Source organism: Serinus canaria, chromosome 4A, assembly GCF_022539315.1.
Source record: "Serinus canaria isolate serCan28SL12 chromosome 4A, serCan2020, whole genome shotgun sequence".
NCBI lineage: Eukaryota > Metazoa > Chordata > Aves > Passeriformes > Fringillidae > Serinus > Serinus canaria.
Window position 1 is genome coordinate 8,803,065 of NC_066318.1, and position 27,653 is coordinate 8,830,717.

Here is a 27,653-nt window from a genome sequence, read left to right on the forward strand (position 1 = left end):
CCGGGGATCTGCCCCAGGCCTTGCCGAAGAGCAGTAGTTGCCCCAGAGGCGGTGCTGCGCTTCCCGGGGCCGAGATCCGCCATCCCCATCGGGCTCCGGCCTCCCCGTGACCGTCTGGGGCTGTGCGCAGCGCCAGCCCCAGCGAGCAGCGGACGTACACACACACACACACACACACACAGACACACCCACACACACACACCCACACCCACACCCACCCACACACCACAGCAGCCGCGCTGGCTTTCGTGTTTTTTATTTCAAATGTACATGAAAGTTAGAAAGGTAACAGGCAGAACAGTGCAGGCTCCTCAGCATTTGCCGTGTGAATACCGAAGGCGGTGCCGTTCTCGGTGTGTAGGAAGCGAAGGAGGCCGGGCCGGGGCTCGGGGAGCGGGCGAGGCCCGGGCGGCCCCAGCACCTCTCCCGGCGGGCACGGAGCTCAGGCTCGCACCACCCGGCCCTGCCGGCTTCCCCTAACGTTACACAAGAGCAGGTGGGGTTAGGAAGGAGAAAGCACCACTTGACTCACGTCCACCAGCCAATGGGGCTCTGTTAACAGGATGGTGAGACACAGCAGGACACCAGTGAGAACACAGAGTTCTTACTTTATTTCTTTGATAAAATTAAATATTTCGTGGCTGCCAACAGAGCAAGTTGCACCATTTCCTTTTACTCTGAATGCAAGATTTCCAAAACCAATCAAACCACCAGCATATTGAAAATATTCCTTAGGCTTCACACCTCAGGGAAGCCCATGACATTTATATTATTAAAGACAACATTAGAAAAAACATATGCCCATAACAATGTTTGAAAATGTATTCGCTACATCATTAGTCCCAACATCACATTTCTGTAGCTCTTCAGAATTCCAGGTCATTGGTTCCCCCCACATCGCCCTGTCTTGTCACACAAATTACAAGACACTTCAATTTTAAGTATCATGCAAGTCAGTAAAAGAGCTTCTTTCCAAGACACTAACACTGAAGATTTGTTCCCCCCTCCCCAGACATAAGACCCTTAGACTCTTCTAGAAGTGGCAATCTTCTCCCTCAGACACAGTGCAGCTGGCGAAGACAGATTAAAAAAAGCTACAGAGAGAGAAAAGGGGAAAAAAGAGAAAAAACAGAAGATTAGCAAAAAAGAGAAAGACATTCAAAAAGCAAGAAAAAGAGATGCAACATGGAAACAGCTGACAGGAGAGATGGAACCTCCTTGCGGTATGTCAAGTACTTCAGGGAAATCACACAAGTAAAAACCTTTCTTTCTTTCTTTAAAGTATTTAAAAAGATTTCACATAACTTTAAATAACATTCTAATAAGGCAAATGATCAGGAAGAACAGACAGTGACCTGCAGTATGGTAAAAAATGTCACATTCATTTGTCCTTTTAGCAGATAATTAGAAATCATTGACAGATTAATATTGACTGGTTTTGGGAGCAGGGAAACATTCAAAAGTAGAGGAAGAAGAAAATATTCAAATTATTTCAACTTGCTAAAAAAACCCCAAACAAACCACAAAGCAATCAGAGAGCTCTATGGGAAATGAAATGGTATTTATGATGAAAAAGAATACCTGAGAAAATACATTGCAACCAAGAGCTGGGGCTGCCCTGAGTGCTGGGAATGGAGGAGCCATGGTTTGACCTGGGGCTGCTGCTGTGAGCAGGAGCCAGGCTGACGCTGAGCTGAAACTGCTCCTGAGCCCTGGCACCACACAGAGCTCTGCTCAGGTGCAACCCCAGCAGGTAAAGCCTCAGAAGCAGCTGGCACTGAACCTAGGCCTGAGTGTGCTGATCTTCTAAAATCCCAGGAACTGGGGGGGTTGTGGAGGCTGCCTGGCAGCACACATCTGATCTTTCAGCAGAGGCAGGATGTGTGGATTCAGCACACACAGAGCCCTGAGCCCACAGTGCTTTGAAGGATGGGGCCACAACAAACAAGTCTGAAATGGAAATGAGGCTTTACATGCTAGTCTTCAGATAGCATGAATTAGCAAAAGAAAAAAAAGCAAATTAATAAAGACAGATGATGTCATGAAAATAACAACAAATAGAATGAGAAAATTGTTTTATCTCTGAACTACGTGATGATTAAACTAAGATGGTGTTGTCATTTTAATGTCATCAATAAATATATTTAAACTGCATTGTTATTTCACCAGCAAAAATAACTCACAGAACTTATTTTCATATCCCTTATTTAGCTGGGTGGAATGAGACCAGGAAAAAGGGAAATCCATTAATTAGGGGGGGGGGGGGAAATGGCAGGATTTAAAGTTGTAGCATCCAGAACCTTGTTATGACTAATTTTACATTGTTTAATAAAAGCAATAAACACCAGTACATAGTAAAAACAGAATCACAACGAGGACATAGGAGAGAGCAAGGATAACACCCTGGAAAGGTCACAGCTGAAATGCTGTCATGTTTTATTAGACCCTCCGATTTAACAAGTAAATGAAGGTCCATTCCAGGCCTTGTATTCAGGGGTAATTACTCAGTACAGAGCCATGGGTTACTGAAAAAGAAGGGCAAAAAAAAAAAAAAAACAAAAAAACAAAAGAAGTAAATGTTAACCAGAATTCACTGTCCGATGAGCTCTTTATTTAAAAACAAAACTCAGCCAGAAATACAAAGAGAAGACACTTGCAGGCAAACCACAGTTGCACTTGGCCAGAGTGAGCTCCTGGCCCAGTGAGCAAAACTCCCTCCTTTTTAGTGCAAATCTTGCAATAAAAACAAGGCTTTTGCTGAATAGAAAATATGAGAAGAAACCTGTCAACATCTGTGCAGTTCTAAAGAGATGTCAGATAAAAAAAAAAAAAAAAGGTATTTTTTTGCATTAAAACCAGAAATTGTTGGAATCACTGAGAAGAAAGTCAATGAAACAGCATAGTCTTTCTTCAGAAACACTGATATGTACAGCAAGGTGACCAGCTTTCCCTGAGATTGGATCCAGGATGTGCATCCAGGTCAGCACACTGAGAGGGAGACCAGGCAAAAGATCCTTCATGACCCCTGCAGCATTCAGAGAACACTTAGTTGCAAACCATGGATCCAAATTGGAGATTTCCTCAAGCCTGGGAACTAGAGATTTGGACTCAGGCCCACGCCTGTGAGGATGTCAAGTTTTGCAAAAAGTCCTTGAAAGTATAAGTCACACATGGCAGCACAGGGGGTAATGAGGGCTTAGAACAGCAAATTAACATGGGGAGAGGGCAGCCAGTCTCTGGAGAGAGCACATCCCACCCCACAGCAGGAGCTAAATGCACCCTCCGAGCAGCTCTGACAGCATGGAGTGGGAAAAGCTGAGCAATGGGACAGGGGACCCTCACCCAGGAGCAGTGAGCATCCTGCTGCTGCCCAGGGGGCAGGAGGAACCTGGTACAACCCCCCTGGCCAGCAGGGTCCCTCACAGGAACCGCCCCAGCAGCCAAGAGCTCTGGTCTGAGCCCGTGGTAAGCACGGGAGGGGAGCAGTGGGAAAGGTGAGCGAACAGGCACAGCCGAGGGTGGGGCATTCGCCTCTGGGGCCAAGGGAAAGGTTCTACAGGAAACCCGAACTGAAAATGAAAGAAAAAGGCAGGTTAATGGTTTTATGGATTAATGACAAAAAACAAAATAAAAATACAAGTTTTTCTAATGCGCGCACACACATACACAAAAAAGAAAATGTTGCAAAGTGTTAATAAGGTTTAATCTGACTACAAAACATGCTTTATGCAGACACACACACACACACTCAGCAGTGGGATGAAGCAAATTTATTTTCTAAAACAAACCCTTCACAGTTTTGCAAGCTACAGGACTTATCAACTGTGACTTGTTTGTATCCTTACAAAACAGTGAAGCCCTGCAACACTTTATGGATCAATATGGGAGAGTGTTTTTCTAAATCCTGGAAAAGTACCACATATACATATTTAATTTAGCAATGACAAATGCCCATTGAAAAAGGCACTGTCTGCATTTGTGTAGTAGGAACAAAGAACTTCATTTGATTCAAAGCCCAGCACACAACAGTGTACAGTTATGAGGACTGCCAAAAGCAATCCAAAACCAACAAAAATCAGTAATGTTCACTCTAGCTGCACTTTAGCTATGCCTTCGTACTCAGAATGAACACTGTTATTCTTTGAGCTTATTTTTCCACATTCAGAGCCTGATAAGCAGAGAATTGTTCTTTCCATTGTTCTACAGTTACCGTTGGCAGCAGAGACATTCACTCAACTGGACAGCTGAAGACAACGGCAAGCGCCAGTTCGAGGCAGTGCAAGACCCTTCTGAGGCTCTTCTGTTAAGTGGAAGGTCCCATTTAAATTGCATTCAAATGCCTCTCACTGGCAGCATAATGTTTGCTTGCTTTTCCATTTCCCTTGGTGGAGTTAAGAGGGAAGGAATCCTGGAATCAGCTTCTACCAGTTTAAGGGTAGACTGTAATTTAGTTTGGACTATCCAGGAGAGAATGTAAGCCTTAGCTTTGTCTGCAGGGAAGGGTGGACTCAAGGTGGACTTTTATAGTTTATTTCCAACAGGGTCCCTTCTCTGAGAGGCCTGTGCTCTCAGCCCCTGGGGCACTGTCTTGGATAATGAGTATGGGTGCTCTGTCAAGAAGCAAGACATTCTTGTGGGAGGTTTCCTCTTCCTCTCACCACAGAATCATCAGCAAATTAAAAATGCTCAATTAAACCCACTCAAGCTAGCTGTAAGTAGACCACTGTCATTAGCAGTTTAACTAATAACCTTAATGAGGATGACAGAAACTAGTCTTGCATCTACCTTCACTGTAACCACAAGTTAACATTACAGCTTGGAGGAGTGGGAGGGAAGGAGGAGCAAGGAAAGAGAAGGACATTTTCATGGCTAGCTGGGCTGTATCATCAGCACCACATCTCCATAGCAATTGTTGCCATAGTATCAACGTGGCCTGTGTGATTAAAGAATATAATTTATTTTTAAGGGAGATGGAATAAAGAGAACAGAGCCAATGAAGTGCTAGGAAGACTTAAAAGGAAGAAGACGTGATCCTTAATTTCCTATGTTCCATATCCTGAGTCTCTGAATTAAACTTTGCAGAATCTTTAAAGATAATCACATACTTTTTCTACAACTGCACATGTAGAGAGTGACTGGTAGAGCACATATAGTGGGGTGAAAGCAGGGGAAGACAGAGATAATACTTATAAGCTTCAGGACTTGCACACAGTCTGCTCTTTTAGGAAAGGTCAGTGATCCCACTGTGAGGCTCTATGAGTTAATGACGCTTACCAGGACAATGTGCCTCATGCACCATGCAGCCAAACAGCAGCTAACTGTAAAACAGCACACATGTGAGGCCTAATAATGATGATAATGATGTAACAACAACAACAAAAAAAAAAACTGAGTCATGATTAGTGCAAATTACAGAGCTTGGATTTAAACAAGTCACCTGTGAAAGAAAAAGGTTATTGTACTGCCAGCCAGTAGTAAACAAGCTATAATTAAGCTCCAGCTCACAAAATTCATGGATTGTTAAGAAAAAAACATGATCTAAGTACTGAAATCCACTATGAAGGATACTCAGAGCAGTTACAGAGCAAAGAAAGCAGCACCATTTCTAGCACAGCAATTTTCCCAGAGGCCAAAGAAGCTTCCTATTATCTCCCAAGCCTTACTGAAGCACTGACCTATCTCTGTCATGAAGTTTTCTGTGCCCTTAACTGATAAGGACAGTGCTAAAGCTTTTCCATATCAACATGCTTGGTGTGAAGGAGATGTTCTGAGATGAGAACCACTTCAAGGACCAAGAGTTTGACTTGGGCCACAGCAACTAACTGCTGATACTATAAGGCTGTTGCCTCCTTTTCCTGCATTCATTACCCTGACTGATCTTAAGGCTGAAATCTGCAGTCCTGAGTGAGCAGATGTGTAAGGGCTCTAAGCATGAAAGAACTCAGCTGGGTATTCCTCACAGTCCAGCCTGGAGAGAGAAGTCTGTCCCCAGTCAGTCTCAGACTCCTCAGTACGAAAAGATATTAAAACCCCCTGAAGGTGATTCAAATGAACAAATCAAAACAGGCAGTGGAAAAAGGAATGGGCGAGTGAGAAAAGTGCAGCACTAATTGCTCATCACAAAAGAACGTTCATGTTGAAGCAGCTTCAGCTTTAAACTAAAAGACTAAATCAGGATCTCATTCTTTTAATTGGGTCTTTCCTCCTCTGTCTCATTTGATCCCAAGCTTAACAGTCACAGTTTTTTCCCCAGACAAACAGTGCTGTCAGCACTTAGGGCATGCCCCATACTGTCCAATTTAACAGCACTTCTTCATGCACTTAGGACTGCACAATGCAGGCAAGGGCTGTGCAGAGGGAGGATTATGGCAGTGGTACCAAACCAGACCCCTGTTTGTCTGCACACCAGTTTCTGCACACCTGCACAGGTGGCACAGTGCTCCTTGTGGGAAATGTGCCACAGTGAGAAGGAAGGGAACTTCTCAGTCCTGGGACAACTGGGAGACCTGTTTCACTGTATAGCAATTGCAGTGCAGGAGCCCAGCACAGACACTGCAGACAGCCCAGGTCCCAGACCCTGACGAGGGCCTGGATCCTGTCACACCAGTCCCTGGCACTGGGATCCCCTGCTACAGCCATGCAGTATCTCCCACTGCTTCTGTGGAGGGCAAAAAGCTGATTTAGGATGGGAGAAGAGTACTAGTGCTAACAAGGTGCTATGACCTGTCCCCTCATTTTGCAGTCTTTCATTCTGCAGATTCCAGAATTCAAGACTGTTAGTCTCCCTGAATAATTTCCACAATTTTCTCAAGATAAAAAGTAAGAACCTGAGCTAAAACACACTCCTTTCTGAGGCTAATGGGACACCCCTGCTATCCACACCCTAGCCTTGGCAGCTAGTATGGTTCCACTTCTTTACAAGCACTGAGAGACCAAGGGAGGAGCAGAGGATCTTGGGGAATAAAAACAAGTTCATCCTCTCCCATGCTGTCAGAAAGCAAAGAGGGAGGTTAGTACTGCTCCCTGCTCTTCAGGATGACAGCAAATGTTACATGCTTCCAGATACTGCTCAGCCTTACTAGGGTTTAAATCTGGCTGCAAACCTTCCCCTGCTAAGGACTGGCTATGCTGGAGGGAGATATGAACACCCAGAAAAATAGTAAAGGAGAACCATTACCAAAAAGCAAATACCTCTGGGTTAGCAACTTACTTTTTCCTTTCCTTATCCCTTTTAAGAGTTTGTGATCCTCCAGCCTGCTGAGCCTGTGACTGAAGCAATTCAGCTGCTGTCTTCCTTTGTTTAAATGCATTTACTTCATCATCCAGAGACTTCTTCTTATCCTCCAGCTTCTTCTTTTCATCCTGGTGCAACTTCTTCAGGCGATCAAACTTTTCATGCAGCTAAAAGGAAAGGAGAGAGGTGAGCAGGATGTGGCACTAGCAGATAAAGGGCAGGGAACAGCCTTCTTCCACAGCAACTTACAGGCAGTGTTCTACTAATGCATCATTGTGCAGAATAAGAACAGAGGATTGGGAGAGCATAAGTGTAAAAAAAACCCTAATCCATCTTCAGGGATCTCTGCCTTATTCCTCTTAAAAGGTCAATAAATCCATGGATTTTTCACAATGCTAAGAAAGTTGTACGGGTGTATTTTTTGTAAAAAAAGTTCATTTCAAAGGCTGCTTCTCTCCTTGACTTTTACCACACTGCACCTCTCCATCAGAATCAAGACTCTGGTCCTTTCCTGGTGCAGTAAGTAGTACAGAACATGCACTGTGATTCAGTTTTGTCCTACAGACTGAACACCTTAACATCCCCATCCAAGTTAAACCTTAGACTCCTTGGTAAGAAAGTCCTAAACCACACTTTGCAGGAAGTGCTTTGGCAACAACTACCTACTTGGGAGTGAATCCATCACTCAAAGTCATGAAGACACAAGTACTGCAGTCTTTACCTCTTTTTCAGCCTCCTTCAACTCAGCTTCCTTTTCCTTGACCCTCTGGACAAACATCTGTCTCATTGCCTCTTCCTTTTTCTGCAGTTCTCCCAGAAACTCATTTCTTTTGGCTTCGTAAGTTTCTTGTAAGCTGAAAAGGAAGGAAAGGCCAGTGATAAGACTTGGGACAAACTGCTTTCCCTGACCCTCTGAAATCAGGCCCTCACCATCAGGCACTCACTCACCCACATGTGCCCAAGGTCTTCTTTATCCAAAGATTTTTGGCACTTCTCTGTATGTTGAATGTTGGGCAATTCAAAGAGACCAGCTGGCAACAAATACTAGTTCAGAGGAACACTGCGGTTGATGCCTTAAGGTTTCAGTCTTTATGTTTTTTAAACCCTGCACTGCATTAGTGCATAACTCTAAATTCCATAAAAAGTGTTATTTAACCGTCTTCACATTTTGGTCAGACAAAACAATCCCTCTGGGCCTGAGGTCCAAGGACAACCCACAGCCTCAGGCCCTAAAATGTATAAACAAAAGTGAATTGCGGAGGAGCAATCTGGGGGTTTATGACTTCATTACCTGAAGCTGTAATTGGAGGATTAATGCCTGATATGTAAATTGACCAAACTTATATCTGTCTGAAAAACTCATGACCATCTTCCATTTTGGGTGTAGCCTCTTAGGGAGGCTTCATCTGCCCTTAATGTACCTGGAGGCCCTTCATTAAATATATCCACTTTTATCCTTTTAACTTTGTCTGGCCTCTGTTTCTAGGTAAGCTCAAAATAGGCATCACTGTCTTTCTGCAGCACAGACATTTCTACTCCCATACTTGAGATTCACAGTCAGTCCTGCACATCCTCCCTGCATTTTCACCTTTTCCCAGTCAGAGCTCTGCTGAAGTCTGGATTTATCTGACCTGGCAGTTTTTCTTGCTGCATTGGTTTTTCCCATGCTCCCCCAAGGACACACACACACAGTGTATCCACAATGCCTCTCTCGAGCCCTCCTGTCTCCTCCAGGGCTCTCACCTGAAGGGTTTGCTGTCTGGATCAGTGTCCTTGAAGCCCATCTCTTCCAGTTTACATCTCCTGTAGAGCTCGTAGTGGCGTGTGTGGGTCTGCTCACGAAGGTCTTCCATGTTCACGCGGATCAGCATCTCCCGCAGCTTCACGAAGTCGCAGTGAGCTTCGTTCTCCACTGCAGGAATGCACAGTAAGGAGGAAAACGGGAACAGAAAATAAGATCTCTTCCCACATTCCTCAATTGTCTACTCCTCCAACAGGTCTAACAGCCCTTCCAAGCAGAGAAAACTGGCACTATAGGCCTGACACAAAGATTTAACAAAGGATAATTCCCCATGGATAATCATGCCCAGCAGGCCTTTGCTCTTTTTATGAAAGCCCACTGCCTCCTTGCACAAGTATCACCATTCATGCCATGAAAATCCCAGGGCTCAACTCACCCTGCACTGTGCCCCAAGGGTACTGACGAGCTTTCATCATTTTGTTTCCTATTTTCAGCTCCTCCGTACTCCCAATCACAGCAAATGGCAAGTGGGCCTGGAACACATTTGATAATATCCATGTTAGTCCCTCTCACACCTGGCTGACCACCAGCACACAGAGAGGAGCACAGCCACTGAGCAAGACAGTCATTATGCACATGCTAATCTCAGGGAGTCTAGTCACTGGCCACTAGTCCAAGACAAGGGGGAGCAGGGTGGGTCCTTTTTTGAAAACCTTGTTAGTGCTACCACTCTATATCCTCTACCTGGCTGATCCTCCCAGCCACAGAGTCTCAGGTGAGATGAGCCAGTGCAAGACTGACATGAGAGCAACAGCTGGAACAGAGGGCTGCGGCTCGGCCTGCGGTGCTGTCCCAGGGCTTGCCGTGCCTGAGGAGAACATCTGCACAAGCACAGAAGCAGTAAGAGGTCTTGGAGCCTTCTTGATTTTATCCCCCCACCACTCCTTCAGCTCATGCTGGAGCACAAGACACCTTGCTCCATCAGATCATGAGATGAAGTCCATCCTTTACTCCTGGAGTAACAGCTCCTTCCTCCCTGCTTGCTTCTGCCCTGGTGAAGAAGGGCTGAACATGTCCCCAGCCACTGTGTCCAGTGTCACCCAAGGTCACACTCTTCAAGCTGAGATATACACTCCACATTACACAAAGGCTGACTAAGCAAGAGGGATTTGCTTTTCAAAAACTCAGAAATCAGAAATAGTCACTTCTTAGTAAAGATGATCTCTGCAGAAGGCAAAAAGAGACTTGCCCAGTGCAAGCTCAGCAAAATTGGAAGTGAAACCCTCCCAACACCTATCTAGGCTCTGAAGATCTCACCTTACAGTCTTCTCATTTCCAAAACTCAGGCAGCCAAGCAAACCCCCCAGACACTGCCACAGTACTTTGCTGCATTGGGGGAGTGAGATTTCTCCCCACCTCCCTTGCTCCTAGGAACTGTACTGCATTCTGCCAAGCTGCAAGAAAGTCAAGTGCAAAGCTTCAGCACTTTGAGTTCCCAGCTCCTTGCACCAACCCTTTCTGCTGAGTTTGTGAAGTGACATTTGTTAGGGAAAGCTTTTAAAGTGCACTGAATTCTGAACAATTGAAAGGGCCTCAGGAAGCCAATTACATGGAAGATCAGTGACCTTGGATTGCTGTCAGGAGCAGGAAGTGAATTCCACAGGTTATCCAAAAATTTGGACAAGTTCATGTCAGCTGGTACAAGCAAAAGATTTCAGAGATGATGTTTTTGCTTTCAGAGCGTGGCTCATACAGTCAAACTGCAAACAAAGCAAAACTGCCAGCAAGCACTCACAGAGATGGGCTCTTCCCCCTGTATTCCTCCGCCCCCTGTTCTCACATGTGACACACACAGAGTAAGAATAATTTGTGTTCTGATTCTAATAATATCAGTATTTGGATACAAGTTTTCCAGACCTGCAAAATTGCCTTGGTCAAATTCTGGCCTGCTTAGCCTGGTAATTCTGAAATAGGGGATGTAAGAATTGATTTGTCTGTGCAGCGACTGACACAACCCAGAATGTCTGCAACCCAAGACAGCAGTTCCCTCCCAGGAGACAAGTAAATGGCTGAAAGGAAAGACAAGCAGAGGTTCATTCCACCCTCAGAAGGGCTAACACTGAACTGCTCTGACCAGGAAACCATCACTGACAGCTCCAACATCAGGACAAGCTTCTTGTTTCATTCAGGCCTCTCCAGAACACTCTACAACTATTAATACTTAATCAAGAGATGGTACAAATGCACATCAGCTAGATCTCTACTACATCCACAGCAGTAAAGCAATCAACTTCCCCTACTTGATTTCCTGTGGAAAGCCTTCTGGAAAATGGCACCATGGTCAGGATGTGCTGCCAGAAAGGCAAGGGACAGTTTGTTTCATCTTCAGGGAGCCACAGTCTGTCACCCACAATGCTGGGGAGGGCAAAGCCAGACTGGGAACCTGCAGGCACCTCAAGGCATGTCTGGCCCAAGTTGTGTACTGTTTTTCACACCTTGCTGATTAAGCTGTGTAATTCCTTGCCACAGGATCCTGGAAGTTTTCTGGTGGATGTACAGGACAGCAATAATGACAAACCCTTGAGCTGAAAAGGATTTAAACACTGCTTTCTTATACACACAAGGACAAGGAGAGTATTAAAAGTCTGTTTTCAGACCAGAAAAGCCCACCAGAGAGGCAGCAGGCTACCACAAAGCTCTCCTAGCTTAGGATGACACTACAAGGATGAGATTCTTGTGAAATCCTCTATTTTTAAGAAACAAAATAAAAGGGAAAGTAGATTTAAGAAACATCCCAATATGCCCACCAACCCCTATGCTGACAGGGCTGTTCTGGGAGAGGAGGAAGAACTGAGGCACTTACATTCATTGTCCCATTTATCTCTGCCACTGATTCATCATCTGTTGGGAACTGGTAGATCTGCACCCCATTACTGACCAGTTCACTTGTGATTTTAATTTTAAACTTGGTCAGCTCACTCTTGGAAATGGCATCAGATTTGGCAATGATGGGAATGATGTTCACCTAGGAAAAAAGAGAGGTATGAAGTAATCAACTTCGCTCCTGGGAGTTGCTCTAAGTCTGCAATACAACCTTCAAAAACTTTTAAGTGCTCAATAAATGTACTTCTGTTGGCAGAATTATCTGCCAACTCAGCCATTTCCACCAGAAGGGCTATTCAAGGTGGGGAGATATCTGGAAAAGCAGCAGCCTTTCTACTATGCAAACAGTAAATCTGCCCAGTACGAGTTCCTTGTGCCAACCTTGCTGTCGAGCTTCTTCATGGTTACCAAGTCCAGGGATTTCAGGGAATGGCCGGTGGGAGCGATGAAGTACAGGCAGGCATGGATCCGGGTGTCATGGTAGTTGTGCAAAACCCTTCTGATCTTCAGCTCTTCTTGCAAGTAGGCTTCAAACTGAGCATCAATGAACTCAACGATGGGCTTATAGCTTTGTGAAAGGAAAAAAAAAAAGGCTATACATCTCACAGTCAGACAGCTAAACAGATAGGAAATGCCCCTTGGCTTTGCTTTAAAGAAACAAGTTGTTGATAGATTTCAATTTCCATTTTCCACTTTCTGAGACCAATTCTCTCTACCTCCCTTTCTCCCCACCTGCAAAAAATTTTGAAGTTGCACTGCTGACAAGGAGACATGGTCCTACATCAGACTTTAGCAGCCTGTTTGACAAAACACAGCACTGGGATTTAGCAGAGGACAGCAGATGCACCCTCTTCTCCAGGGAAAGCAGACACCCATATTTTGAAATGTGAGGGTGAGAGACTTTCTAAAGCCAGGCTAATGGATACTCATTTGCAGCACGCAGGGAGTGAATGTCCTGCTGCTCTCACAGCCCCAAGTGCTGCTGGTAGAGACACAGATTCATTCAGTACCACCTTTGCCCAGTGCTCTGAGGCAGGAAATTCCTGCAACTCCCTTGCAAGGCCTTCTGAAATACAGAGCCTGCCAGAGCTATAATGTAAAGGACATCAGTGCATTTTAAACAAACTTTAAAAAAAAATATCTAGCAGACCCACAAAAAAGCAATCCCATCAGCAAGGTCTCTTCAGAGCACCTTGAAGACTGTCTGGTGTAACTACACATCCCTTAACCAACACAGTCCAGCCACTCTGGGATGAGAGCTGCCAGAGACACTCCCCCAGGGTATCTCACTACTCATTTCTTGTGCTTCCTTTGGCTCTTCCCATGGAAGAGCCCTGCCAAAAGTGGATATTAAGCCAAGCAGACGCTAAACCACACTGGTGGTTTGGTCAGCAGCTTGAGGTCAGCATAAACCAAAACAAGCCCAGATGCCCTGGAGCATTTCAGTCTCCCCACCAGATGAATTTGGGCAGAAGGTTGCCAGCAGGGCAGAAATTGCCCTGACAGCATGAGAAAAGCTGCTTTATAACAGATGCAGTGCTGACACTCCAGAGCCTTTATCCTCTCTTCTACAGGCCCCAACCCAAAGGGGTGACAAGGACAACTCCTAAGAAGCAAGCAGAAAAACTTCAGTGCAGTCAGGCCCAACTAGAGCACAGGGAGAATGAAAAGCCAGCTCACAATAGAGTCTCTCTCCCCCAGACTCACCTGTCCTCTTTGTTGATCTGATCCCCAAAGCCCACTGTGCTCACAATAGTCAGCTTGAGGTTGACATTGCTCTCCTGCAGGTCATAGGTACTGGATTTCAGCTGGACCCCAGGCTGTGAGTGAGATGCTGGATCACCTTCAAACTTGGTGTTGAAAAGGGTGTCCATGAGGGTGGACTTACCAAGGCCAGTTTCCCCTATTGGAGAAAAAGAGAGTTGAAACATTCTGTTGAATATTAATATGGGTTGGCCTTTGAGCTTCCAAACATTAACAGGGGTGAAATTGTAGCAGATGAACGCAGATCTCATGCTCCCAAGGGAGTGTCTGGTAAACAGAAAGCCATGAACAATGGGAGCTCTGTATTCTGGGCAAATTACATTTCACAGTCTAATGGCCATTAATGTCATTAGAAAATAGAGATGAAAAGCAAGAGGTGAAAAGGCGAAGGGGAAAGCATCGTTCAGATCCTGCTTAAACCCACAACTACACTACAGAAGATGCTGTTTTCATTAAAAAACAGGAGAGGAAATGGGGCTCACTGCCATTTCCAAAAAAAGCTGCTCCAGATCAATGTCTCTAATAAGCAGCCACAGAAATAGCTTCCTTCTGTGCAGAAACCCTGAGAGCTGGTTGGATCCCACAGCGAGTTGTGCAGTTGGTTTCTCACAACAAGTTGGACAATCAGCCTTCTACACTGGGAGAGGGCATTTTCTGTATGGTTTTGTACCTTAGGGGCTATACAAGCTGTACTGCAAAATCTGCTTCCCAAAGTTCTGCTAGTACTGTCAGTATTCTGCTAGTATTCTATCTGTACTGAACTGCTATTTGTATTTCATTTATCAACAGGCAACTATTTCCTTGTCTGGAAGGCAGAGACAAATCCCAGAGACCAGTCTTGAATTTGTTTTAGATACATCCCAGGAACAGTAAAACAAATCCCCCTGTGCAAACATTCCACAGGGCAGTCTCCCTTACCAGGCTCTGACAAGAGAGCCAGCTCTCTGTGCTCACAGGACCTGACTTCCTACACAGTCTGGTCTGCTGCCTTGTGAGGGCTGCTGTGTTTGGGGAAACAGCAATTTCTGAGCTGCCCAGACAGCTTTTGGAGAAACTTCAGGAGCAGCTGAACCCCACCCTCTGTGAAGGCTGCTCCTCCAGCCTGCTGTGGGACCACAGGGAGACTGTGTCTGGCTGCAAGAGCATTCCCTTCCTTCCCCCAGCCGTCAGCTCCCAACCAAAACAACTTCACCATTTTCCCACTTTGCTCAGAATAAAAGAGCTTCTTATTTTTGTAGGTTAAGAGCTCTGTAGCAGATCCAAACTTGCATGAAATGCCCAATTCAAGAAGGGGAAACTCCTCCCCATCCTCCCCCGTCCAAATGTCCAAATCTGCAAGCCTCACTCCTGCAAGCAGGCAAATTCCTCTTCGGGCCTCAGAAGGGATTTTCCTCACTCAGGGCTGCAGTACATGGCAAGGAAGGCAAACACAGAATTATAAAATCATAGAATGGTCTGGGTTGGAAGGAAGATTGTCTAGTTCCAAGCCCCAAATCCCCTGCTCTGGGAACTGAGCAGTCCCTGATTGCCAGGATGACATATCCAGTGTCTTTCTGGAGGCAGCAAGATCCATTAACATTTCAAAGTCAATGTACACCTTGAGCTGCAGAACTGCCTGGGAGCCAGCTGAGAGCTTGTGCTCCATCACCAACCAACTCCAACCACAGCCAGAACAGTTGCTCTTTGCACCCATCTGGTTTTCAGTCCAAAGGGGAGACGAAGGAGTCAGCAGCAGCAGCTAGTGTGGCTGCAGTCCCTTGTGCCACCCCAGTGCATCAGCTGTACAACAGCACTGGCCAGAGCAAGGGAGGGGGACCCAGCAAAGCACAAGGTTACCTCTGTCACTGGAAGAAAAAGCTGGTCCAACAAGCCCTTCACTGTCCTGCAATCTCATTGCCTGGACTTGTCAGGGACCATTGGCCTCCAAAACAGAGCAGGTGCGCAAATCAGACCAGAGCACTGCCATGGTTTGGACAGGGATTTTGAGAGTTAACAGCCAACAGCCTGTATGACCTCCCAGGCTGTTCTCAGGGATTCCAGGAAAACAGCAGTGTAAAAACAGACAAAAATCCAAACAGCCTGAGAAGGCTGCAGCATTTCCAAAGCCCCTGCCAAGGGATGGGTGGGACAGAGAAGTGAGCTGGCTGCTTGCCTGTGAATGCCAGGAACCCTGATGGGACATCTCAACATAGGGGAGCCCCTCAGCCCTGCAGTGCAGGAGCATCACCCACACACAGTCCTGCAAAGCCTCCTCCTGTGGCACTGCCCCACAGCCTGGCAGGCCCTGGAGCAGCTCCAAGGCTACAGGACAGGGTGACAGAGAAGCAGCAGCAGTGACAGGGCAGGGAGCTGCTCTCTGCAGGGGACACACAAGGTCATCTGTAAACCACACTGGCTTCGGGCAGACAGCACCCTGTAAGTCACCTCTCATTACTGCCTCTCTCCTTTTGGTGAAAGACGTTCATATGAGGCCAAGACTATTGTTTAAGCACATCCTGAACCTGTTAATCATTGCCTACTTAAATCCATCTCAAGTGTTTTTTCCAGCAGGAGTGACTTTAACTGTCAGAGGGGATGGTAGAAGTGTTTAACAGATGCAGAACATGCTTTTACACTTCACCTCATGTCAGCTACACAGGGCCAGCAAAGGAAACTTTGAACTCAACCACTGAGTTTTTCCTTTTGGAAGGGGAAGATCAGAACTGTGGCATTTTTCCACAGGTGTGAGTTGTCCATCCAAACACCTTCATGATTAAAACATCCAGGCACTAACATGGCATCTCATATGAAGTCTGTACTCCCAGCAGATACCTCTGCACTGTGTAACCCGACTGACTTGACGCAGAATTAAAGCCTGCCAGGGAAGGCAGAGTAGAGAGGAAAGACTGTCTCGGCTGAAAGAATGTTAGCATTGACAAAGTGACATGAAATAGTAAAAGACTGAAGACACTAATAAAGTGTTCTGCTGTGTTAAATATGAGTAGAGATAGGGAGTAGTGCTATTTTGAAGGCCAAAACGACAGAAGGAAGAATTTCTGAATCTTCTGGGAGTTTCTGCCTCACACAGAGGCAACTTTTTGCTGGCTGAAGATGTGAATGGTGCCAACTGCTTCTTGTAAGGACAGGAGTCCAGATGGAGCAGATGGTCTGATAAAAAGGACAAGTGGTCTGTGCTTGTTACAGCCAATGGCACTGGAATCTTCCCCAAAAACCAGAAATGATGAACAGGGATTAAAAGAGGCAGAATTACTTTGAAAAAAGCAGCAGTGTAGACAAACTGAGTGAGAGGCATCCCTGGCAGGGAGATTATTTCCTGATGTCAGGCTTATGGACACATGTGATTCCAAAACCCTACTTAGGGATTATGCAACTTGACAGCGCTCTGCTGTCCCAAAACAGGGCTGACAAAGCTCTCTGGGGAGGACAGGGCAGAGAGAGTGACCTTTACTGGTGGAGTTCTGCACTAGGAAGATGTGACAGCAATGGAAAAGCTTGAGTGTTGTACCTTTCATCATGGGATGGAGTTTTGCTGTTAAATCTGACAATTTTCAAGGACATTTTAAAAAAATGGCCAGAGCCACCACTGCAGGTTCTGGACATGCAGCAGCCCTACATCAGTGCTCAGAAAGCACCATCCACTCTTAATGCCCAACAGCCCAGCTGTGCTGGGCCCCCCACATGGCCTCTCCTGCTGAGACATGTTCCTTGCTCCAACTGCATGTGCATGTGGTACCTTCACTGCTCTGAGGAAGCCTCACCATATCTCACAGTGATGGAACAGTGGTGGCACCACTTGCAAACTTACAGCTGGGACAAGCTCCTAACTTCCCAAACCAAGACAGGCATCTTCCTGCTGAATGAACTCTCATGGCTTCTTTTCACAGAACTTTTAGCATCCTAAGCAGCTGCAGCAGTGAGCTGAATTATACACCACAAAAGCTGTACCTCCTCCTTTTGTGCCTGGAATTGAATTTGCTTTTCCCTAGCATGTGCTAAGTGAAACAAGCAACTGCTCACTGCCTCCCTTTCCCACAACACTCAGGATTTAAGAGGCCCCAGTCACATCATCATCAATCGACTCTGTGGGAGGACAGAGGAGTCCTTGGAGTATTTCCCTGTTCAAAGGCAGGGACCAGCTTTCACAAGAGCTTCCTTTCATGAGAGAGCAGCACCTGCCCTTCACAAGATTAACAACCGTTGCTCCAGATATCAAATAATTCCATTTTAAAGAAAATGTAAATGCATGTACAGCCTTTTCATGTGTAGAAATGGGAGCTAATCCACTGTAGCAGGTTTGTTGAGACAAGCCCTGAGGCAACTCAGACTGATAAGGCCATCTCTCAAGGAGAGAGAGGAAAATAGCTTGTTCCATCTGACAGGCATGCAGAGACACCACACAACACCCACAGCCAGGCAAAGGCTGGGCTGCAGGGGCAAGGAGGGCAACAAGGGCTCACAAAATACACTGAAACATCAGCTCAGGGGATCACTCAGCCCCTGGCATCCCCCCCAGGGCACTGGGCAGGAGAAGGGTGAGGAGACAGATGGTTTTTTGATTAGAGAAACTGTTCTCTCCTCAGCTGGTTCCACCAGTGACCACAGAAACAACCACTGGGCAATTTCCAGGCTGTACAGCTCATCACCCCAGAGAGCTGCCTGCTGGAGAGCACCAGGAATCCTGTGCACATCCCTCCCTCTCCCAGGGTGAGAGCTCCTGCACATCACAGGCTCATTCCTTTTGAGTGACAGACCTCAAACAGTCTTGGTACAGTCCCAGGGGAGAGAGGAGTATTTCTGTCACAAAACAGCCTTTCTCATTGCACTGAATAGGCCAGTTACAACAAATTCCCTGCAAATCCTGGGAGAGAAGAAGGGGCAAAATCCTGCTTAAATTGGGATACTAGTTGAATGCAACCAGAATCTACCCTGGCAAAAACTGAGAAAGTTTACATCAAAGTAAAAGTAAAGTTTCCTCCTCTTTTCCCCCTATCTCACTGAGAAATACAGCCAGCACAGAAAGTCTCAGCCATTAAACACTTCTCCAGCCTTTGCACTGAACTAAGAGGCAACGAAAAAATTATCATGTAAGGTTTAGGAAAAAAAGGCTTGTGCTGAGAAATAAAAGATCAGAGAAACCATCTGCAACCCCTAATATCTAATGAGAGGTTTTCTCATTCATTCTAGCTTTGGCTCTAGTCTCACAGGGGAGACAGCTTTCAGCATGAGAAGAGCTAAAAACTGCTCCACTCTGGACATGCTGCTGAGAGTCATTCCTGAAGCTTTCCTTGGCTTCTCCAGCAAGAGCTGCAGGAATTGGTGGCTCAGATCCAGTATGACACAGAGTAGAATTATCACTGGATTTTTTCCTCCAACAGATGCCACACACAGCTGAAAAATGAGGGGAAAGAAGTCCCTTTCTGTCATGCTTAGTGGGCTGTCTATGGGATCCTCATCCAATCTTCCTTTGCTTCCTTGCTCTTTCAACTTTTCATCCCAAACTCTGCTGTACAAGTAAAATCCAACAGAATAAATGACAGATGAACACTGGGAATTTTTGTTTTCTTTCTCCAGGATGTTTAAGTGTGGGGGCAAAGATTTGCAAATCTTTTTCTAATGACGTTTATAATATTTTTCTATAAAGTTTCTTTATTTCAAGATTGTTATTAGTTTTCATAAAAAACTGACATTAGTAACTAATGTACATTTATCTTGGTGAGTTCTCATTATTCACCTCAACAAGTGATTAATGCATTCAATTTCTGCCCTGCAAAGAAGAAAGCACAGGCATTCAGCTCCTCTCCAAAGTGAAGATATAACTACAGGAGGCACCCACTGCTACACCAAGAGCTTGTAAAAAAATAACACTGCAGCCCAGTAAGTGGAAAAAGAAACACTTTTAGACTTCAGTCCTGGGGACAGGAGTTTCCTCAGATCATATCACATTCATGTACTGTGGAAATCACCTAGAGACTCAGCCTGACAGTGACCTCCACTTGTCAGCAAAGTTTATCATCTCAGGGGAATGTAAGATGTGGTTGTAAGGAAAACTGTCTTCTCAGCTCCATTTAACAGGGCTCAGCTCTCCTCCCCTTACTCCACTACTCTTGTCTCAGACTTAACCCTGTTCTGGGCAAACACCAGGTCCATACCATGAACTGCATCTCTCATGGGAGGGGACAGAAAACCTCTGTGTGGATGCGGGGCTGACCACCAGCTGAGTCCTCAAGAGGTACCCATAGCTGCTGCTCTGCCCCTGCCACTCCAGGCACGGCTGGGATCATCTGCAGACAGGGCTGGGTCTGAGCAGCCATGGCCATACAGCTTCTGCTCCCCAGGGCAGGGCACCGGCAGCAGCAAACCCATCAATTATTAATTCACCATTTTTAATTTCCTAATTGACCTTCCTAAACTATGGTTCCAAAGCCATATAGGGTTTTACTTCTGTTACCTAAGAGAAGGGATTGTTTGGGATCCTAACCCTGTGAGATGGGCTGCAGGGACATATACCAAGTCCTGCTACAGTGCCAGGCCCCAGCTGTGATCCACACCACATGGCAGCTTGGATAACTGTCAGAAGAGTTAAGACTTGGCCAGACACTATCTTAATTCAAATATGCACAGAAGGGAGGAGAAAAAAATAGCTTTTAGTGATTTAAGAGAAGCATGATTAGTATTTTGTTAAAATAATTACAATAATAATTCAATACTAAACCAAACAAGACCTCTTAACAAAGTACTCTGGCATGAGTACCTATTTTCTTTTAAAAATGTGAAATTCAAACATATGAGGAAAAGAAAGATCATAATAACAGCCTGTGATTTTAGGCATTTTATTTCACTGCTTGGTAAAAAGCCATAGTGCAGAACCCCAGTAGGGATTTCCCAGAGCACCAGAAAATCTTGTTACTGAAAATAGAACAGTTGGGTAAATTTAAATCAAAGCTACCTTGTTAGTGCTGTAAGCAACGAGCTACATCCAGCTGCAGAAAACTTTTCTGCAAAAGAACTTCCCAAAATGGAAATACTCACCCACACACAGGATGTTGAAACAAAACCCATGATTAACTGACTTATTAACCAGCTGGTCAGGCAAACTATCAAATCCCACGTGTCCAGAGAGCGGGACAGTGCGACAGCCTTCACCCTGAAAGACAATGAAATACTTGTTTCACTTTCAAGCAAAATACACTTCTCTGTATAAACCCTTAAGACCTCCCAAGTGGAATCAATTGCACAGTCCAAGCAGAGATTTGCACAGATCTATCAATCATGTCAGCATGCTTCACTCCTCTCTAAAACAATTCCAGAAGGCAGAAATACAACGTCAAATGTCTGAAGGTGGCCCTGATAGAGTAACACTAAAATGTGCAAAACATGTACACAAACACAGCTGCTGAAATGAAGAGGTGAAAAACACTTGTTTCTTCAAAAAATATGCAAAAACTCAAGTCTCACCTTATAGTGAAAACAAAAAGAATCCTCTGTGCAAAGCAATGTATTAATGACACCCCCTACAAGCCTATTACCAGTCACTTAATGTGAATTGGAACTCACATGTAATTCCCATTCACAGCTGAAAGTACAGAAATTAGCTAGAAACAGTAAGAGAAACTGTACCTACAGGAAAACTACGCAGAGAAAGAGTGTCCAGAACTGAGCTGCTCATAACCCCACAGGTCTGAAGGAGCCTGCAAAGAGGGTTTGGGAGTGGAGGTACTCAAACCTCCTGCTGGGGACAAGGACTGCTCCTGCCCAGCCACCCAAAGGACTTCCTGAAAAGCTGCTGCTGCATCCTGCTCTGTCCTGTGCTCAACACCACTAACCTGGTCTCCCCAGCCCAGCAGAACACGTGGTGCTCCATGCCCAGAACGGCCATGGGATTTGAGAGGGCGTCAGAAATTTTCACCTGGCAGTCTGTGCCAAGGCAGCCAGGGTCCCAGCCATGCCCAGCCAACAGTAAAACACAACACACAGAGGCTCAGCCTCAGAAATGGCACCAGGCAAAATGAAGAGCCAGTGCTGCACCCCTGCATTGGTGTGTACTGGAGAGCTATCCTCCTGCAGCCCCAAAAAGCTACTTCCCTCTCTGAAGAAAAGGCTTTTCTTAAAAATGTATTTTTGTGTGAAAATCAGAAAATTCCCCTCTAGCCTTCCATCCATTTGCAAAAAATACTACAGCCAAAAGGCAGTAGTTTATAGGGTGTGATTTTGAATTTATTCTTTCACAATCATGCTTTCACATATCTTGAAAGCCTGTTTATAGGGACAGGAATACTGGTTTTCCCTCTTCTGCTAATGGCACTGGTATTTTAGGCTGGGAAAACATCCCCAAGGAGCACATTTACCACAGTAGCCTGTCAGTATGTTTTCTTGTCTTGTTACTGTTTTGCTGTTGTGGGTTTGGATTGGTTTTTTTCAGATATGAGGCTCCAAATACACTTCAGTCATTAACCATATTTACCAGCCTGTGATGTGTAAATATGTTTCCCCTTAGCCATATTTTGTGTATTAGTCTGACTGTTCTTGACAAGATGTTCACCAAATATGGCACTTCATTAATTCCTGAGCACCTTCCCGCCTAATGACATGCTCATGAGGAAGGCACTCAGGCTGCCCAGCAGATTCTGGTTTTGCCTACTGACAATGCAGCTGTGAGACCCAATAATGCAGCTAAAGCAGATGAAAGTGAGAGTGTCAGACACGCAGATTTTGTGACAACACACTCAGATTCTCCTAAACTGCATTCACCAAAATAAAACCCCAGCCCTGGGAAATCTCATGGCAGTGTTGGATCTGCAGTGACAGCCCCAGCTCCTGGTGAAGAACAGAGGGGGGACAGAGCCCACAAAGGTGCAAGAGAGAACGACCCAAGACACCTCCTTGGGAAGGAGAAATATCAAGTGTATTTTTAATACCCAGCCCTAAAACCACACCACTGGAAGACTGCTTGAACACTACTCTCCCCAGGAAGCGTGGGCAGGAGTGTAGGCTCTCATTAAGAGCAAATCATCCCCTCATCCCTAAATATAAGTGTGATCCAGATGGAACAAAATAAATGGTGGAAGTTAAGCTGCTCTCAGCTAAGAGGAGGCATTTACCATCACACAGAACTGAGCATGCAAGTCATTTCCTGTAGGTTCTTTTTCTAGTCACCTGTGGTTTTACAATGCAGTTAAACCACACTTCACATCTGATACAGGCCAGGAAACAACTACTGCAAAATGGGATTTCCAGTCACAGCAGCTAAGCCTCCATGTTAAGTACACAGCCATAAGGTATATTGTGCTACTCTGCCTAAAAATCTACAGCCTCCTTGGCATCAGGAGACTGGATGCAGTGGGAAAAAAAAAAAAAGGCCAGAAAGAAATAACACTTTAAGATCAGCCTGGCTTTGACACTCATCAGAAAGTTGACAGTAATTACCAAACCAGTGGAGAGAAAAGAAACATTTTCTGTGTGATCCACCAAGAAACAGTGCAAGTCACCAGTCTTCAAGCACCAAGTGGTGTCTCTGTACAGGAGCACTGCTATATATAAACACCACCACCATAAACAACATATGAACACACTGATTAGTCATCCTGGGTGTATATAAAATGTAGGTTTGGATCCCCTTGTTCAACACTGAAGGAGAATATGTTAAGCTTATAAGCTTTTTGCTGAAAAGGTGTTCAAGACTGTCTTCCATCATTCATCTTCCAAACCAGATCAAATTTAAAACATATAAAGAGGTACCAACTAGGTAAGCAAAGTTTAACTACTGTATCCCTGAAGGCTTTTTCCAGGAGCATCAGTGAGTGCTGGATAGCTGAGACTCCTTTGTGCTCTCTATTTTAAGGTTACATCTTCTTGGAACGAAGACAAAGATGGAATCTCTGGAAAGCCAGCGTGAACACTGGCACCACACCAAGATACCAGATGCCTTCTTTTCCCCACATACACAGAGTGCCCCCTGCCTAGACAGAATGGGCTGTTGTTGCCTGGGAGGAAGTAAAGCATGTTTGCCACAAACAAGATTAAAAAAACAAAAAGAGCAACACATTCTCTTGCTGCATCATCAGGCAGGGCTATTGCAGAGTGAAAGTAAGGAGAGTAAGGAGCAGCCTCTCAGAGAAGCTATTTTGCTTCTTCCTTTCCTAGAAGGATTTATACACCCTTTAGTAAGGGATTCTCCCTGCCACAGAACCCACCACCACCTACTCTAATTTTTACAGAAAACCATCCAAATCATATGGAAAATACAAAGATGTTATAATGAATGACCCCAAATCACCATCCATTAACCATCAATTTACATGAAAGGGGCAAGGTTTAGTCTTCAGGTGTTTGAATCACTCCAGGGTCCCTGGGATGAAAATATGATTAGAGGAAAATCTTGCGGAATGCACATCCGTACCCTGATCTGCTTAGCAGGACAAGCAGGTACAGCTCTGACCCCAGTCCCCAGAGCCCTGAGAGGTCGCTGCCTCTCTGTGGAGCTAAAGCAGAGCACACGCAATGGTACTGCTCACTGCAAATGTCAACGCTGCATATTCGGGACTGTGTCTGTAGCCATGATGAGAAAGGATTCCACGGCGAAGGCAAAGCCTCCACTTGGTGATATTCAGGCAGTGCACAGCAAAGAAAATAATGTTACAGCTCTGAACCCAAGGGACCCAGTGTCCAAATGAGGCCCACACAGCACAAAACTGCTCTCAGAGGTTGCAGAACAATACTTCATCTAGTTGAGTGTTTCTGTTCAGGACACTGACAACTGACACTTAGTACTTCTGACACAATTTCTCACCTCTTCCCACTTCAAACAGTGCTCACAGCAGACATCTCCTGCCCCTCTGTTGCCCTTAATGCTGAAACCTGGGGGCTCAACCCCCAAACCTGAGACAACTCTTGCACAAGAAGTGAAATGGCAAAGCAAGGCAGAACCTGAACTCAGTTTTCCACACCACAGTTTTTCACATCGTCTTAAGCCAGAACAACATCAGATCCCTTCTTGTGACCTTGGAGTTATGGCATTCACTTCCCCAGACTGCATTTGGTTCTGATTAAACAGCAAATTAGAGCAACACTTGTACCAATTATTTCTCACTTGTACAAGTATGTAATTCTCCTATGTAATGAAAGAATTATCCAGCAGACAGTATAAACATCCTCTATGAGATAAATGTAAATCAGGAATGTAAAGTCTAGATAAAGACTTTGTTATTTTTCCTAGCTCAGCTGATAAACGATCATCAAGAATATAAAACACCAGAAAAGTGGGAGGGAAACAGTTTTGAATCAGGCCCCATGGAAAGCAAGAAGTGTCTCACCAAAGGTCCTGACCATCAACCATCCTCTCCAGACGCACTGCATCGCTCGGCCATTCAACATTCACAAACAGTCAAGTGCTTCCGAAATCTCAAATTCTGACAGCTCTTAAGATTACACTTCTTTATGCCCCTGACAAAAGGCTGCAGAAATGCCATGCAGTTTGGATACATTCCCAGCAGAAGTCAGCAGTTAGAAGATACATATCACTATCAGCAGCCTCAATAATGTTTCTGACCTCTGCTGGATACCAAGAGTTGGACAGTGCCTGGCAAGACGCTCCTGTGCCCCCATCCTCGCCGCTGGCAGAGGACAGGAGAAGGGGCTCAGCTTGGTGGTGACAAGGCCACCCTGGCCACCTAGGGAGAAGGGGGTTTCACTGACGATCCCTGCAGTAAGTGTGAGCTTGATCAAGGGTTCTCTGGGACAATGGTAGGGTGGTAACCCCAGCTCCTCCCCAAACCCAGACCCAGCTCTCACACCCTCAACCCTGTTGGCACACACAATGCTGTCTGCACCACCAGGACATTACAGCTGACTGCTTCACAAACCAGACACGACCAGATGCCCAAGACCTTGGCTGACAAGCTACCTGTTTGTAAAAGGACATTTTTAATTCGCAGCACACTAATTTCAAGTCTGTCTCACAGCCAGCTTTCCCTTTTGCCTCCAAAGTGAGGCTGTGTGGTACCATAAATTCATCCCAGGCCACAAGCAGATGTCTCAAACTCCTGTACATTATCTTAGGAAAGCATAACACTCAATTTCTTTAAAAGACAGGGGAGCAACTGAGTCACTTTACATATTTTGGCAGTCACATACAAGGCAATGGGTATGTCCAGGAGGAAATAACATCACAAACTGGCAAAGAATGGCTACATCTACCCGTTCAGCAAGATTGGGTCCATGCTAAAACATACTGCTTTGAAGACGAAACTGGAAAGCATTCACCTCAACTATTACTTCTGTATTAACACATGGACATGAAAGTTGGAAGCCCATCAAACCAAGACAAAACCTTTCCACATGCAAACGCGTTACAGATGCCTCCTTAGCATTTCTCTGAAAAGCGCAGAGGTGGCTCAACTCCCTCTGCTCCTCTTCTGGATAATTCTCCGCAGACACACAGGGATCTTGTGCCGCGCCAGGCAGCCGGGCAAGCCCGGCAGAGGCCGGGAACACTACCGGGGACCCTCGGGGACAAAGCGCAGCGGGGACACAGTGCTGGTGTTTGGTTCGCACAGCTCCTCCGCGGCACACGGTCCCAGACCGGAGACCTTCCTTTCCCGCATCACGCACTACCGAACACGGGCTGAAGGTTTCTCTGGGAGGAGAGCAGCATCCCCGGAGAGGCAGGGATGCCATTGCCGTGCCCAAGGGGCCCCCAGCCCTGGGTAAGGGATGCACGGCCAGGCCTCTCCAGTGCTGCAGCCCGGCCAGCCCCACGCAGGTCCGGCCATGGCCGGGCCGGGGCCGGGGGCACCGGCGGGGCAGGACCCCCGGCCCGCCGCGCTGCGGGCAGCCCAAGGTCGCCGGGCCGGGCTGCAGCGGGGGAGACCCCAACATCCTCTACTTCAGGTAACCCCAGCTCCCCTCGGGTCGGCCCCCAAAGCCGGACCCTCCGGGAGCCGCCGCCGACGCTCCGAACCGAGTGTCGGAAGCCGCGGGAGGCCCCAGGCCGGTGTCCTCGCAGACCGCCCGGCGCCCCCTGATCCGGCCCCGCCGCCGCGGCCATGCCCAGTTCTCCCGCCCGCCGCCCCGGCGCTGCCCCCTCCCGACCCCCTTCCCGGTGCCCGCGGTTCGGCGGCCCCGCGCCCACCCGCACCTGCCGCGCCACCTCGGCCGCCGCCATCGCTGCCCGCCCGCCGCACGTTCCGCCCCGGCCTGCGGGCGGCTCCGGGCGCACCCACCGCGGCACCGCGCGGGGGGGCCACGCCGCGCCCCCGAGCCCGCCCTGCCCGCGCTCCCCGCCCCGCCCCGCCGCCTCCCCGCCCTTCTCGGCCCCACCGGCCCCGCCGGTCCCGCCGCCGCCGCCGCTGCGTTCTGTGAGGAGCAGGGCTGCCGGTCCCTCCCTGCAGCAGCCCGCGATGGTGCAGCCCGGGCTGCGGGCGGGGCGGGCGGAGGTTCGGGGCGGCGGCTCGAGGGGCCCGGCCAGCGCGGAGCCCCGGCCTGGGGGTCCCCTGCCCCAGAAGCTGCCCGGCCGCCTCCGCCGCACCCCGGGCCCTGCCCGCTCCCAGCGCGAGGAGGCGTTCCCCGCCGCCTCCTCGGGAAGGCCTTGGGGGACCCGTCGCGGTGCCCTGCGGCCCCTACGGTAACACGGGCCGGGCCACGGCCGGGGCCGAGCCGTGCAGCCCCGAGGCTGGGCTGGGGTTCGCGGTTTGGGTCCGTTCAGGTCCCCCAGGCTCAGCAGATGGATTGCTGTTTCAAGCGGAATGTCCGTGCGGTTCGCGCACTCGCCCTGTCCCAGGTCCGCTGCACGGCTCGAGCCCGCTGGGCACCGGCTGAGGGCGGCTGTGCCCAATTCCCTTCCTGTGGCACCGCCGCTCCTTCCCGCCCCGCTCGTCCCGGCAGTGCAGCCTCAGCTCTCGGCCTGTCATGAGCACAGCCGCAGCTTCGAGGGTGTAGCTGGTGCCGCTTGGGTTTCCCTTCATTTGATGGCAGCACAAGCACAAAACGAGGCTGGGGGAAACTCACTCCTTCCCCAAAGTAACTTTCCTGGGCCCC

The 27,653-nt window shown here is 47.1% G+C and overlaps 1 protein-coding gene across 13 annotated transcripts; it reads right to left on the bottom strand.

The window, feature by feature from the left end:
- Nucleotides 1-240: 240 nt before the first annotated feature.
- SEPTIN6 (septin 6) lies at nt 241-26,858 on the bottom strand. 13 transcript variants are annotated; one of them, XM_030228743.2, is made up of 11 exons: nt 26,755-26,858; nt 20,652-20,766; nt 13,566-13,761; nt 12,240-12,426; nt 11,839-12,000; nt 9,412-9,508; nt 8,978-9,146; nt 7,956-8,088; nt 7,211-7,401; nt 5,275-5,318; nt 589-1,094 (listed from the first exon to the last, which is right to left on the bottom strand). In XM_030228743.2, exons 1-10 carry the CDS (start codon nt 26,779-26,781, stop codon nt 5,315-5,317), a joined length of 1,281 nt encoding a protein of 426 aa, XP_030084603.1. In that variant the 5' UTR covers nt 26,782-26,858; the 3' UTR covers nt 589-1,094; nt 5,275-5,314. The 13 variants fall into 13 exon arrangements, with proteins under 13 accessions (XP_050830496.1, XP_030084603.1, XP_050830502.1 ...); XM_050974545.1 differs by having other exon boundaries at nt 589-2,525; XM_050974543.1 differs by having other exon boundaries at nt 5,275-5,343.
- Between the last annotated feature and the right edge of the window lie 795 nt (nt 26,859-27,653).